The 16,440-nt window shown below is 41.4% G+C and overlaps 1 protein-coding gene and 1 non-coding gene across 2 annotated transcripts in view; both read right to left on the reverse strand.

Annotated features, from left to right (window-relative positions):
• Positions 1–9,254: 9,254 nt before the first annotated feature.
• On the reverse strand, positions 9,255–9,362 carry LOC145712493 (U6 spliceosomal RNA). Its single transcript, XR_014135339.1, has one exon. It is a non-coding gene; the product is annotated as a U6 spliceosomal RNA (small nuclear RNA).
• A 2,550-nt stretch (positions 9,363–11,912) lies between these two features.
• NUP58 (nucleoporin 58) overlaps positions 11,913–16,440 on the reverse strand; it is a 49,560-nt gene continuing 45,032 nt past the window's right edge. Inside the window, exon 15 of the mRNA XM_060637508.3 lies at positions 11,913–12,139. Coding sequence (XP_060493491.1) covers positions 12,057–12,139 — 83 coding nt within the window. The 3' untranslated portion in view covers positions 11,913–12,056. The remainder of the gene's footprint in view (positions 12,140–16,440) is intronic.

Raw genomic sequence — 16,440 nt, forward strand, 5'->3', positions numbered from 1 at the left:
AGTTTTTAAATATTTTTAAAGAAATATTTCTAGAGCTACGTTCAACTGTTTTCTCACTTAAAAGACCGGTAAAGGACTTCTGAGAAAGATGTCAGAGTAGGAGGACCCTAAGCTCACCTCGTCCCGTGGATACAACTAGATAATACCCCCATCGGTGTAACTAATCCAGGATATGACCCGAAGACTGGTAGAACAGACCCTCTACAGCTAAATTTAGAGAAGAGGCCACATGGAAGAGGGTCGAAAGGGAAGAGACATGGTCCAGAGCTAAATGGACCCATGTGACCGTCCCTGAGAGCGAGTGATGCCGGAGGCCTGGAGGGAGGAAAGGAACAGACCTTCAAACTAGGCACCCCAGGTGCGAGGAACCTGCATGGGGAAGACAAATCCTGAAAACCAGAGACATAATTTTTTGAGTTCTTACAACCAGCGGGGCTTAATACGTGGAATGTTAAAAATCAGTGGGCTTGGCTCTGGGGTTGCTGGGAGGACGAGGGGAAACTGAGTCCCCACCCTTAAAGAGACAACACAACAGGGGCGCCTGGGTGGCTCAGTCGGTTTAGCGTTCGACTTCAGCTCAGGTCATGATCTCGCGGTCTGTGGGTTCAAGCCCCGCGTCAGGCTCTGTGCCCACAGCTCAGAGCCCGGAGCCTGCTTTGGAGTCTGTGTCTCCCTCTCTCTCTGCCCCTGCCCCGCTCATGCTCTGTCTCTCTCTCTCCTTCAAAAAAAAAAAAAAAAAATTAAAAAAAAAAAAGAGAGAGAGACAACACAACAAACAGCCTCATGGAGATATAACACAGAAGGAGGATTTTGAAAACCCCCCCGGGGGATACGGAAGGGACATTCGTTTACTAATCTCAGAGTGCGTACTGGAGGCACGGGGCTCATTGGCCCGCCTCTCCAAGAACAAAATTGCTGGCAGCTGCCATTTCCCTTCACTGCCCCTCAGCCTAGGCACAGGGACACCTTCAGAAACTAGGGCGGCACCCGCACCCACCGCTTAACTTGCTGACGGTGTGCTCCACCCCCGTGACCTTCAGACACCCCCCGCCCCTCCAGCCAGGCCTTGCCTCGAGGTCCTCTGCCGCAGCAGACCTACCCAAACCTCGCTAGCGCCATTTTCCCTGCCCTTGCGTTCTCCTGTGGACTCACTACCTCCAGTCCTGCAGCTACAGCTTTAGGAAGTCTTCCCCAAGCTCCACATCCTCTCCCACAGCAGACCTGCACAAACTTTGCTGACACCACTCCCCGCCCGCACCTCCCGCAGACCTGCCCCCTCCAGAAGGCCCTCGGCAAGGGCCCGTCCGAAGCAATGCCGTAAGCCTGGCAGTGTGCAGGCAGCCCCCGCAGTCACCAACACAACCTCAAAGTGACTCCTACCCGGGGAGAGGAAAAGATAGCCACACGTGTCAGTCTGACTGCAGCCCCAGCAGGGGGTAGGGGCCATTCATCTGGTCTGAATGCAGGCTCAGCCCCCCCCCAAGGAAACTTCTCGACACAGGGAAAGGGCTCTGCAGTTCAGTGCTACCTTATCTCTAGCAAACACCTGCTCTGACTCAACGCAAGCCCGGGATGGCCCCAGACTAGCCAACTCACAACACAGGGACCAAACCCTGCCCGTACCAGACCAAGAGATACATCGCACATGGCTGGACTGAAGGCGAATGCAACTCAGTCACGACAGTGGGAGGAGTGCAACACATAGAGAGGACACCCTCGAAACGTGAGGTTCTGGTGAACAGGGAACATTGCACTGCAGGGCACTACAGGACCTTTTCATAAGGCCACTACTTTTAAGAGCAAGAGACATAGCTGACTTTCCTAACACGTAGAAAGAGATACAGAGAGTTAGACAAAATGGGAGGCAAAGGAATACGTCCCAAATGAAAAAAGCAGGACAAAATCACACAAGAGAGCTAACTAACAGAGCTAAGTAATATTCCTGACAGACACTTTAAGGCAATAGTCATAAAAATACAGGGGAAGACCTCAGTGAGACCCTTAACAAAGAGAAAACATAAGAAAGAACCAATCAGGAATGAAGAACTCAATAAAAAACATTTAAAATACACTAGATGGAACGAATAGTAGATTTGAGGAAGCAGAAGAATGGATCAGCAACTTGGAAAACAGAGTACTAGAAAGCAATCAGGCTGAACAGCAGCGAGAAGAAAACATTAAAAATGAAAATAGACTTAGGAAACACAGGAACACCAAAAAATGTACTAACATTAGCGTTACAGGGATCACAGAAGGAGAAGAGAGAGAAAAGAGGGCAGAAAATTTATTTGAAGAAATAATCGCTAAGAACTTCCTGAATTTGGGGAAGGAAACAGAAAACCACACCCAGGAAGCACAGAGTGCCCGGAACCAAACCAACCCAAGGAGATCCAGACCGGCTGCCCTGATCGTGCACCTAGAGAGGAGGGGAGCCAGCCCCAGGCTCCATGGCTAGGTTAGGGGTGCAGTCCACAGTAGGAGAAAGTGATACCCTCCCTGGAGTGCTGTAAGAAGAGGGGTTCTATCTGCTCAAAAGACAAAGACTGCCTGCCAGCCAGAGACCATATAGTGGGTGGCGTGGGGGCAGCACTCCCCCAGTACCAGGGCTCATGGAGCAGGAGTTTGAATCCCAGCCAAGCACCAGGGCATGGGCATCGGGAGAGTAGGACAAATCACCCCATTTGTGCCCGTGGCACAGTGAGGACGGCTTGAACAGAGTGATTTGGAACACCTGGCCCATAAAGGACAGACTGGGGGGTCGCCATTTTTCTGATCCCTCAATTACAGCAGTGCTTTCACCAATAGCCAAATTATAGAAAGAGCCTAAATGTCCATCAACTGACAAATGGCTAAAGAAGATGGGGTTTATATATACAATGGAATACTACTTGGCAATGAGAAAGAATGAAATCATGCCATTTGCAGCAACGTGGATCAGAGAAGGACAGATGTCATATGTTTTCACTCAAATGTGGATCTTGAGACCATGGGGGAAGGGAAGGGGGAGAAATACAAACAGAGATGGAGGGAGGCAAACCACAAGAGACTCTTAAATATAGAGAACAAACTAAGGATGGATGGGGGGGCTGGGGGAGAGGGAAAATGAGTGATGGGCATTGAGGAACGCACTTGTTGGGATGAGCACTGGGTGTTGTATGGAAGCCAATTTGACAATAAATTGCATTTTTAAAAAGAAGAAGATGTGGTACTTATATACAGTGGAATAATATTCAACCATAAAAAAAGAATGAAATCTTGTGATTTGCAACAACATGGCTGGATCTACAGAGTATAATAAGCGAAATAAGAGAAAGACAAATACTATATGATTTCACTCATATGTGGAGTTTAAAAAACAAAAAAGACAAGCAAAGGAAAAAAAAAAAAACCAGGAGGAGAAAGTGGCAAATCAAGAAACAAGACTCTTGACTATAGAGTTCAGAGAGTTACCAGAGGGGAGGTCGGTGGGGGCATGGGAGAAATAGGGGATGGGAATTAAATGTACACTTATCAAGATTAAAAAAAAAAAAAGTAACATAAACTTATCATGGTAAAAAAAATTAAGTAAAATAAAATTTAAAAAGAAAAGCAAATTGATGTGCCGCTAAAAGGATATTTGTGTTATTTTTGGCTAGGCTACAAATGAAGCTGAAGGTTTAATTATGATTTTCCAATGAAACTGGGTGAGGTGACACTTTCCAAGTCCTGATGGGATTGATACATGAATTTTTTTGCCTCTGAAAATTTAACTGAATTTTTTTGCCTCTGAAAGTTTTATGGAGAGATTTGATGAAACTTAACCAAATGTAGCATACCCAGTAAGTTAAAATCAGATAGGGGGCTTGAGTGTGTGTGTCTGTGTGTTTCTTCCCCTTCAAAGAGTCCTGGCAGAACAAACATATTTTAAGAGGTCCTTCCAGTGAAAATTTAACAACTCTCAGTTTCGTGAAAGGGGAATTTTTTAATTACAAAACTCCTACAGAATAAAGATATTGAAAAGCACTAAGTATCTGAATCTATAAGATACACATATACCAATAAAAATGAAAATGAAAATTAATGATTAAGCTAACTGCTATTTATAAGAGACATGCCAAAAATATAAGGACACCAAAGGTTTGAAAGCAAAAGATGGAAAGGTTACATCATGCTGATATAGACAGAAGGCAGGAGTGACCATGTTAATAAGAGACAAAACAGATAATAGTAATATCACTGGAGGTAAGAGGGTTCTGCCTAATGATAAAAGATTCAATTCACCTAACATAATAGCCCTAATGTTTATAATGAAAACTTGATAGAACTTCAGTGTGAAAATGACAGATACATCAGTAATATGGGATTTGAATACCAGAGTTATTGACACATAGTATGATATAGCAGTTAAGAGCATGCATTGTGCAACCAGAGTGTCAGGTATGATTCCTTATTCTGGTACTCATTAGCTGTGTGATCTTGGACAAATTACTTATTTACTTTCAACTTCCTCATAGGTAAAATGAAGGTAATGATAGTATTCACCTTAAAGGATGATTAAAATAATTCCCTAGGGGCGCCTGGGTGGCTCAGTCGGTTAAGCGTCTGACTTCAGCTCAGGTCACGATCTCGCGGTTTGTGAGTTCGAGCCCCACGTCGGGCTCTGGGCTGATGGCTCAGAGCCTGGAGCCTGCTTCCCATTCTGTGTCTCCCTCTCTCTCTGCCCCGCCCCCGTTCATTCTCTGTCCCTCTCTCTCTCTGTCTCAAAAATAAATAAACGTTAAAAAATAATAATAATAAAATAAAATAAAATAATTCCCTAATAACTAATGTCAAGAGCCCGAAACATCACCCAGTATTTAGCAAGTGCTGTGTAACTGCTCATCATTTCATTGTCGATAGGTCAAGTGTACCGAAAGCAAACAAATAAATGTACAAAAACATAGAAGATATAAACGACGTAAATAAAACTTTTATTTTTAAATGTAAAAATTTAATTTTAATTTTAAAGAATAAATAACATTAATAATAAATAAAATAAAATAAATAAATAATAAAATAAATAAAAATAAAATTTTCAAATTTTAGTTTTAAAGGATATGGTCGGAAATGTAGAGACAAAGAATGCACGCTGGACAAGAAATACTTAGGACTGAACATTAATAAAAATTATCAAAACTTGTGGGATAATCCAAAATTGACACAGGAAGAAAATTTAGAGACCTCATGTTTATGTTAAAAAAACAAGAAATGAAAAATAACCAAAAATGTAATTAGCTAAATGTCCATTTTTAGAAATTAGGAAAAGAGCAACAGAGTAAGCTCAAAGAAAAGAGAAGAGCCCAGAGATAAGAAGAGAAATTAGTGAAATAGGAAAAAAAAGACGGCACACAAAGTATCAACAAAGTCAACAGTTTATGCCTTCAAAAGACTAATAAAATAGTGGGATGGGGAGAGTGGAGAGAAAGATACAGAGACAGACACACACATGTGCATGCACGGAGGTACTTTATAAAAAAAGGTAATACACATTATGACCAAGTTTGGTTTATCCTGTGAACGCAAAGGTAGTTTAATAGAAAATAAATACATGAAATTTAGTACATTAACAGATTAAAGGAGAAAATCTTTCTCATCTCAATGGATGCAGAAAAAGGAAGAAATTCAATACCTATTGATTTTTTTTTTAATGTACACAAGGGAATTTGCTTACCTAGATAAAGAGAATCTTTAAAAAAAATAAAACTTTAACGGTGAAATACGGATCAGGAAAAAGACAAGAACACTATTATTCCCCCTCCTATTTAACATTATCCAGTGCACCCAGCCAGGAGGGTAAGAGAATAAAACCAGGTGAAAGATCAAAGGACTGCAAAGGAAAAAACAAAATGGATTATTTGCACAGGATATGACTGTCAAGGTAGAAATGTGTAACACATATACAATTAAATTATTAGAATAAGGGTTTAGCAAGTTTGCTGAATATAAATTCATTATACAAATAGAGAGAGTGCAAATCCTATTATGGGAAAAAGTTATAAAGCTTTATTAAAAGACATTAAAAAGGCCCCCCAAAATGGAACCTCATACCATGCTCATTGATGGAAAAATTCAGTGTTATATGACATAATTATGCATAAATTAATCCATAGAGTCAATGGAATTTAAAACAAGTTTCCAACAGGAATTTCCATGAAACTTGAAAAGCAGATGTTCGTCTTCCTAGAAAAGGGCCAAGAATAAACAACATAGTCCAAAAGAAAGAACAAAATAGGAGAATGAACCTACTAGACATATTATAAAGTTGTAACAATTAAGTTTGTGATTTAGTTTCTATAACAAGTCAATACAGAATTGATACTGGGAGAGATAAATAAACCAGTGGAACAGAATAGTGAGAAAGAGGCACACACGTGTGTGAAACTTAACCTGTGCCGGGAAGGTTCTGGGAAAATAATAGATTATTCCATAAATGGTGCTGAATTGCCATATAAAAAAAATGAAATTGTTTCTCACACCACTCATGAGTCAGCTTCAGGTGGAAAGACCAAGTATTGTTATGACTTCTAAGTAGGGAAATTTTTTTTAAACACCCCCCCCCAAAGATCCATAAAATCATAAAAGAAAATAACGAATAATTTTAACTACATTAAGAGTAAGAGCTTCCACTCATCAAAAGACACTCTAGATGAAAAAGACAAGCCACGAACCGTGATTAAACATTTGTTACTTATTTAACCAACAGAGAATGAACAGTTAACAATTTATGAGCTAATAAGAAAAAGGTAAACAACCCAATAGGAAAACAAATGGGCAAAAGATGTCACATATTTAACTGAAAAGAAAAATATGAATGGCCCATAAACATATGAAAATATTCTCAACCTTATTAGTCATTTAGTAAAGATTGAAACCACCACAGATACCGTTTAATACCAATTAGACCAGCAAAAATTAAGGAATCTCTCATTATCGTTTCTAGTGTGGATGCAGAAAAACAGAACCTCACAAACACTGACGGTAGGAAGGTAAATTTGGGAGCGCCTGGGTGGCTCCGTGGGTGAGGCGGTGAAGCGTCTGACTCTTGGTTTCGGCTCAGGTCACCATCTCAAGGATCATGGGATCCTGCCCCACATTGGGCTCTGCGCTGACAGCGTGGAGCCTACTTGGGATTCTCTCTCTCTCCCTCTCTTTCTGCCACTCCCCTGCTCACACGCTCTCACCAGGCTAACACACACACTCTCTCTTTCCAATTCGTGGGCCTCCTTTACCTGAATCCTCTGGCCAGAAAGACTGGGACGTTTCTACTGGAGTTTTAGTCTCCTGAGATGCACTGAGAAGCTAGTAGAACCTGCCCTGGGGGCAGAGCATTGAGAAAAAAGACGAAAATTAAAAGAAAAGAAAAAGGAAACTGGCCCCTGTTCGACAACTGCCTTCGGTTGCGTATTTTTCAACATCCGCAAGTAGTGTTTGTGTGTTCTGTCCAGAGTTTATATTTGTACTAAGCAGGGAGGACGTGCTATCAGGGGAAGGCTGGGAATCTCCCCCCTCCCTGTGACCCCCCTCCAGGCAGATCTTCCTCCCCGACGTTGCACCCACCCATGCTGCCAAAGGTGACTGGAGATTTCCTCTGACTTCAATGTTACCTTCTTTCTCCTTCTAATTCACTGGACAGTTTTCCTAAGTCTCCTTGGCTGTCTCCTGCTCATCACTCTGACTTTTTTTTTGTTGGAAAGCCCCACGGCTTCTCCCTTTTCTAACTCCCTCTTTTGTTAATCACCTGGCCTAGTAAAACTCCAAAATTTAAATCACCCCCTCAAGAATCTCTTTTCAGATGCCTCTTTTCATCTGCCTACTACCAGATGCCCACTGCTATGTCCGGAGGCGTCTCAAACTTACAATAGCTGACCGCACCTGTGATTCTGCCGCTCCTTCTCCCCCACCGCTCCCTCAACCTTGCCCTTCCAAGGAACGTCAACTCCGTTTTTCCCCAAATCCTTAAGTCACCTTTCATTCTTCTCTCAGTCTTCCCCTCATATTCCATCGGTCCACAAGTCCTGTCAACTCCAGCTTCAAAATATACACGGAATCATCAAGCTTCCTCATCACCCACAGTGCCCCAGCCCGATGCAAGTATCCCTCATTTCTTAGTCGGAGAGCAGGAATGGTGTCTCGGTTCACCTCCTGTGTCTTTGCACCAGTGTTTTCTAGCACAGCTTCTACTGACATATTGTATATTGCAAAATGTTGAGCATCCCTGGTCCCCAGTTATTGTGACAACTAATATCCCCTCACCTACGTGCATGCACACATAGGCATCTCTGAACATCTTGGCAAGAAGGAAGTCATAGAAAGATATAGCATGCTCATGAATTGGAAGAATTAATATTGTTCAAACGTCCGTATTTCCCAAAGCAATCTACAGATTCAGTGCAACCTCTATCAAAATCCCAATGGCATTTTTCACAGAAATAGGAAAAAACAATTCTAAAATTTGTATGGAACCACAGAGGACCCCAAATAGCCAAAGCTACCTTGAGAAACAAGAACAAAGCTGGAGGCATCATAATTCCTGATTTCAAACTGTATTACAAAGCCATAGTAATCAAAACAGTATAGCATTAGCATAAAACAGACACATAGTCCAACGGAACAGAAAAGAGAGCCTAGAAATAAACCTAGGCATACATGGTCAATTAATTTACGACAAAAAGAAAAAGCCAAAAATATATGATGGGGAAGGGGAAGTCTCTTCAATAAACGGTGTTGGGAAAACTGGACAACCATACACACAAAAAATGGAACTGGACCACTATCTTACATCATACACAAAAAATTAAATCAAAGTGGATTACAGATCTGAATGTAAGACCTGAAACAATAAAACACCTAGAAGAAAACATAGGCAGTAGGCTCTTTGACATTGGTCTTTCTTGGTGATGAATTTTTTTGAATTTGACATTAAAAGCAAAGGCAACAAAAAGCAAAACAATAAACAGGTGAGACTACCTCAAACCAAAAAGCTTCTGCACAGCAAAGGAAACCATCAACAAAATGAAAAGGCAACCTATTGAATGAGAGAAAATATTTGCAAATCATATATCTGATAAGGAATTCATATCTAAAACATATTTTAAAAAGCTCATACCACGGGGCACCTGTGTGGCTCAGTTGGTTAAGCGTCTGACTTTGGCTGAGTTATGATCTCACCATTCAGGTTCATGAGTTCGAGCCCTGCTCTGCGTTGACAGCACCTGCTTGGGATCCTCTGTCTCCCTCTTTCTTTATCCCTCCCCTGCTCACATATGTGTCATCCTTGCACAGGGGCCATGCTAATCTTCTCTGTATCGTTCCAATTTTAGTATATGTGCTGCCGAAGCGAGCACCCCCGCTCACATATGTGAAAGCACCCGAACAGGCATGCATGCTCTCTCTCTCAAAAACAAACATTAAAAAAAAAAAAGGCAACAAAAACCTCATTACTCTATAGCAAACAAAAAATCAATTAGAAAACGGGCAGAGAATCTGAACAGACATTTTCAGTGAAGACATACACATGACCAAGAAGTACAAGAAAATGTGCTCAATGTCACTCAACATCAGGGAAATGAAAGTCAAAACCACAAGGAGATATTGCCCTTATACCTGTTGGAATGGTGTGACGAGAAAACAAAAACAAGAAACAACAAGTGTTGGTGAGGAGGTAGAGAAAAAGGAACTATTGCGCACTGTTGGTGGGAATGTAAATTAATGCAGCCACTGTGGAAAGCGGTATGCAGGTTCCTCAAAAAATTAAAAATAGAACTACCAGATGCCCCAGAAATTCTACTTCTGGGTATTTGCCCAAAGGAAACAAAACGCTAATTTGAAAGGATATGTGGCAACCCCATGTTCATTGCAGCGTTATTTACAATAGCCAAGACATGAAAGAAACTTGTGTCCATCAGTGGATAAAGAAAACGTGATATATATATATATATATATATATATACACACACACACACACACACACACACACACACACACATATATACATATTCCAAGCCTGGAATGTATATGTGCAGCATGGCGATTACAGTTCATTTGCAAGTTGCTAAGAGTAGCTCTTACAAGGTCTCATCACAAGAAAAAAGAATTGTAACTATGTGTCGTGATGGATGCTAACCGGACTTACTGTGGTGAAAGTAAGCCCACATAATGTGCTGAAAGGCAAAGCCCACATAATGGCCTCCAAGGCCCTACACAATCCGATGGCATTTTTACCTCTGATCTTCCCACAGGTTCTTACTCTCCTCCCTCTCTTCATTCCTGCCATACATCTGATGCTCTTTGGGCCAATGAGTCCTCCTGCCTTGAGACGTTTGCACTGTTTCCACCGCCTGCTTTTGCCCATGACTCTGCTTGGCTCCCTGCATCATCACCTCTTACCTTTACTCAAATACCATCTTCTAGGTGAGGCGTCCTGTAGCTACTTCTCGTAGCACTGTAAGCCTCACCCCAGCAGTCTCTGTTCCTCTTTTCCACCTTGTTTCTCCCATACACTTCTCGCCACCTAAAATTCTACGTATTGAACATATTACTTTTTATATAGCCCATGTCTTCCAATTAGAATATATGTGCCACGAGGGCTGGAATTTCTGTTTGATGTATTCACTTACCTATTCCAACACTTAGAAAGGTGTCTGGCCCATAATAGTTGCTCAACAAACATTTGTTAATAGAATGAACACAGGAACGGTATATGCTTCATAAGAATCAAGTGCGTAATATACAGATAGCCAATAAGCATAGAAAAAGACGGCCAACGTTATCTGTCATTAGGGAAATTCAAACCACAATGAAATACGACTTCACGCCCACTAAGAGGGCTATAATTTTTTAAAAAGACAATAGCAAGATATGAAGAAATTGGAACCCTCACATATTGCTGGTAAGACTATAAAACGGTACAGCTACTCTGGAAAAATTCGACAGTTCCTCGAAATGTTAAATAGAGAGTCACCATGTGACCCAATAATTCCTTCCCTAGGTACACACCCATGAGAAGTGAAAACACGTGTCCACACGAAAACCTGTACATAAATGTTCATAGCAGCATTATGCATAATAACCAAAAAGCAGAAACACCCGAAATGTCCGTTGATGAGTGAATAAGCAAAACATGTTATATGCATGCAATAGAATATTATTCAGTAATAAAAAGGAGGGAAGAACTGATACGTCCTGCACTATGGATGATCCTTGATAACATTATGCTAAAATGTTAAAGCTGCCAGTGACCCTTACATGAAATGTTCAAAACAGAAAGGAGATGAAAGTTTACCTAGGACTTGTGGTGGAAGTGCTGGTGAAAGGGATTGCTAATGTGTATGGAGTTTCCTTTCAAGGGGGAAAAATGTTCTCAGATTAGACTGTGAGGGGGTGGGGGGCGCCTGGGTGGCTCAGTCGGTTGAGCACCCACTTCAGCTCATGTCGTGACCTCGCGGTCCGTGAGCTCGAGCCCCGCGTTGGGCTCTGTGCTGACAGCTCAGAGCCTGGAGCCTGCTTCGGATTCTGTGTCTATTCTCTCTCTCTCTCGCTCTCTCTTAAAAAATAAACATTAAAAAATTAAAAAAAAAAAATAAAGTTAGACTGTAGTATTGCCTCACTTTGTGAATACACTAAAAACCAGTGAATGTATACTTCAAATAGGTGAATTATGGGACATATAAATTATATCTCAGGAAAGCTGCTTTTTAAAAACGAATGAGTTGCATAATTACATTAACAAAGATTTAATTCACTGTACTTGGTCAATTCCATTTTGTATCAGCTTTTCCTACCCATCTGTAAACCTTCCTCGATTCCTTATAGACACTGAATTAGTGGCCTACTTCCCAGTAGTGTTTTTAAACCCTCTCCGTAACTGGTTTATGATCCATGAGATCATCCTTAAACATCAAGGGCAAGTTTTCTTTACTGAATTCAAAACACCTTGGCCAAACTCATTAAGCCTTACAGTTCTATTCTTAAATAGTGACGTTGGTAAAATGATAATCAGAAGTTCCTTCAAAGTCGGTGTTTGTTGATTCAGTGACTGCTCAGAACTGGATTTTTCTTCCTATTTCATTGGTTTCTGTAACACTGGGTTTTCGAAATCCTGTTAAAACCTGTGATTTGTTGCCTGAGAGAAAAAGAGAAATAGTTTAGACCGTATGGTAACAATTCTAATATTTGTTGCTGGACACCTGCTGAAGCACCTCATATACGTAAATTTTCATCTTCACAGTCAACCTGTAGCATAGGTATGATCTCTATTCCACTAATGCGGCACTTAAATAACTTGGCCGAGTGGTGGAGGGCATGGTTCCAACCCCTCTGCAGAGTAAGGTCCACAGTGGGTCCCTGAATTAACCCCTTTCCCACTGTAGTAATCACTCAGTTCGTAGATATTTATGGAGTCCAATCAAATGCTAAGTATTGAAGATACAAAAACAAACCAAAATAATAACCAGACAGGGCTCTTGTTCTGGGATCACAGAATCGAATGTGGGAGACGAATACCTCCTCGAGTGACAGAAGTATATGTGGTAAGCCTGTGTCATAAGGTCCAAAGTCCTCCTGGAGTGCAGAGGTGTATGTTCACTTTGCCAGAGGAGATGGGGAGGACGAGGACAGAGGGCACTGAGAGGCTAACCTCTATTCCAGGCAAAGGAAGCAGAGGGCAGGAAAGAACTTAGTAGCCTGGAATGGCCTCGGTGTGTGAGAGCAGCAGAAGAGCAGAAGAGGGCTTGGGAAAGTAGACGCCAGGCTTTGACGGACCTTGCAGATTATGCTAAAGCGTTGGGAATAAAAAGTACCAGAGAGCATGGGCTTTACAGAACCCTGTCTGCATTTCAAGGCGGTAACGAAGAATTCGGATGACTCACAGGGGTAGACACAATGAAAGGGATGCCAGGTAGGAGGCTGTTGTAAGAACTGACACAGAGACTTTTTTAAAGAGAAACAAATTAACAATTTGCGGTTTCTTTCTCTTTTAGAGAGAAATGGCCCCAGGAGCGTGGTTAGTACTGTCTAAAGCAGCACCGTCCAACAAATATAATGCAAGTCTCATATGTAATTTAAAATGTAAATTACAGGGGCGCCTGGGTGGCTCAGTCGGTTAAGCGTCCGACTTCGGCTCAGGTCACGATCTCGTGGTCCGTGAGTTCGAGACCCGCCTCGGGCTCTGTGCTGACAGCTCAGAGCCTGGAGCCTGTTTCAGATTCTGTGCCTCCCTCTCTCTCTGCCCCTCCCCCGTTGATGCTCTCTCTCTCTCTCTCTCTCTCTCTCTCTCTCTCTCTCTCTGTCTCAAAAATAAATAAACGTTAAAAAATAAAAAAAAATAAAATGTAAATTAGATTAATTTAAATTAAAATTTAGGAGCCCCATTAAAACAAGACAAACACATGAAATTAAGATTTTATTTAACCTGATACATTATCATCTCAACATGAAATCAAAATAAAAATATTAATTAAATATTTTATTCTTTTTTCATGACAAGTCTTCAAACTCCAGTGTGGATTTTATACCTAAAAGCTTCTCAAATGCTAAATTTGCTTTGGAACTACTTGACCTGCATGTCGATTTCATAAAATTTACAATCAAAGAGTAGAATCGTATATCTAGGTTGTTCCAAACACCCTCAAGTGTTGCCCAATATGTAGATGAACGTCCATTTTCGAATTTAAATTGATTCAAATGAAGATTTTAAATTCAGTTTCTCAGTCACACTAGCCATATGTCAAGTGCTCGGTAGTCACGTATGGCAAATGGCTACCATTTTGGGCAGTGCAGATTGAAATACTAATTCTGAACCAAGGCATAATGACTTACCACACTCTCCTCCTTGGCTTATCATAGGTGTTCACTAAATACGTTTGCTATTATCAGAGAGCATAGACTTGAAAAATAGAGAATCACTAATTCTAAACCAACTGCAAATAAAAGTGTATCACATGGGAGGAGTTCTTTTTGAAACCAAAAGGAATAAATGCTCAGCGCATTATTGTTTCGGGCTAAGTTATTTAAAAGACCGTTTTTCTTTAGACCAATCCCTTGTTCAGCTACTGTAGAAAATGCACACTATGATTGGAAAGAATTATTTGTTATTAACACACCTACCAAATAGTAAAACACAAACAAATGAGTCTCATTATAGAACTTCAAGCCATGAAACAACAGGTCAGGAAACAGACACTGTGCAAGAAATTGACTAGCCCTCTGGGAGGAGCGAACTCATCTCCTCTGCCCCCTGCTGTCAGCTTCCCGGCACTGCAGAGCTCCACTTGGGGAGTCATTGCTTTCAAAGCGATGGTCGAAGGTCAGAAGCTTTCCGCAGCACTGAGAAACTTGCCAGACGATGAATAGGTTTTCATTCCTAGTGATCATTTGAGTGGACTAGCCATCGTCACTCTCACATCTCTGTGAATGAGGAAGGCTGGGAGCCTGGCTCTCTGTGCGTTGGTTTCCCCATCACGGCCCTAGCGGAGGAGAGTGTAGAGAAGACCCGTATGATAGAGAGAAAGGTAAGGGACCAAGCCTGTGGGCCACAGAGCAAATGATGAAACTGGTGCAGCAGGTAATTCAACAAGCGAGGTGAATGTAAGAGAAGGCAGGGAGCAGTGGGGACGGGGGTTAATTGGAGGGTCAATGACACCTCTGAAAGGGGAAGTTCCGGGTGGGGGGGGGGGGGGCAATCGCTGCTGCCAGATCTGTCTGCTTGTGTTTGTTCACAAATAAGAGATTGGGGATTTCGTGTAAAATCTGGTTTTTAAAAATCAGCACACATTCTGTGGACCAAACAGATCAAGTGACAGCTCCCTAGTTAGTTTGCAACCTCTGAACCTAAAGTTACACGAAGGTCAAAATCAAGAGCAGCATCCAAAAGAGAGTTCAAGTGAAAGCTAGTGAAGGACAGTTATTTTGAAGAAAGGGTAATGCAAACTACATCACAGACCAAAGAGAATACAAGTCACTGCTGGGATAAATCCAATCTAGGTCAGTTTATATCCGTATCAGGAATAAGACAGATTCAATACAATATGTACTCAAAACAATTAAGGTAAGGCCCTCTCTTTGGAACTGAACAGCCACATCAACCCTGGACTGCTATTGGGCCATCACAGGAAAGAGAAATAAACCATCTTGTTCAAGCCACTGTATTTTCAGGTCTCTTACTAAAGCAGCTTTGCCTGTATCTGAAGTAATATGAGCCATGCAAACTAAGGAGATGTCCCTGCAAACAGAAACCCCCTGTGTTAATAGCAAAGAAATGTTAGGAGCTGGAATGGAAGAGTAACTGACTAGCAGATCAAGAGAGCTGACTTTCACCATGGTGGGGAAAGCTGAGAAGGAAGCTACTGATGACTGCAGGAAGAGGTGAAAGTGGGACTGAAAACAGAATTGGCCAAAAGCTTTAAGGGGTGAAAAAGGTCACTTCCAAACAGAGAGAAGGGAAACTGCTTTTTTAATAAGGCTTATGGAAACATGACTCTTTTAACTGTGTCGTGTGATTTTGATAAAAAATAAGAATTAAACATGAAAATAATAAATTCTGCTATATTCTCTTTTTTAGTATTTATTTTTTAATGTTTTATTGTTTATTTTTGAGAGTGAGAGAAAGCAGAGCACGAGTAGGGGAGAGGTAGAGAGAGAGGGAGACAGAATCTGAAGCAGGCTGCGAGCCGTCACCACAGAGCCCGATGTGGGGCTCAGACCTGAACTGAAGTTGGATGCTCAATCCACAAGCCCCCCAGGTGCCCCTAATGTTTATTTACTTTTGAGAAAGAGCATGAGAACGAGCGGGGGGGGGGGGGGGGGGGGTGGGAAGGAAACAGAAGGTCCAAAGCCGGCTCTGTGCTGAGCACAGAACTCAAATTCACGAACTGTGCGATCATCATCTGTTGGAGGCTCAACCAGCTGAGCCACCCAGGCGCCCCTCTGCTATTTTCAACAGTAAGAAATTCACTAAACTAATAACTAAGTCAGGTAGAAGGGGATAATGATACACCAAAATATATAAAAATATATCTTTAAATGTTTACATATCATCAAAAATAGGAATGACTTTCAATGATACATTTTCAATTTTCTTTATATACAAATAATTTGAATTATATCTGTGTATATACACAGACACACACAGATACACACACTTCACGCACAATTACAGTTTTAGGGGGAAAAAAATACAAATAAGACCACGTAGGATCAACACTGTGTAAGGAATCTAAAGTGGTAGTTTTTAGAAACTTCTTAATAGATTATTTAAAAAATAAGATAAAATGATTACATCAAACAAGGGCTCAATCTAGAAGATACAGTCAAAAGATAGTTTTAGTTTTCATAGTGGCACCTATACAGTTCACCAAGTAAGATAAGAACTTGTCACTCATGTTGTTTATCTAAGAGTTGGTGTCCTTGAATCAAGTTCTCCCGTCT

The sequence above is a fragment of the Panthera onca genome, chromosome A1 (genome assembly GCF_046562875.1).
Source record: "Panthera onca isolate mPanOnc1 chromosome A1, mPanOnc1 haplotype 2, whole genome shotgun sequence".
Taxonomy (NCBI): Eukaryota; Metazoa; Chordata; class Mammalia; order Carnivora; family Felidae; genus Panthera; species Panthera onca.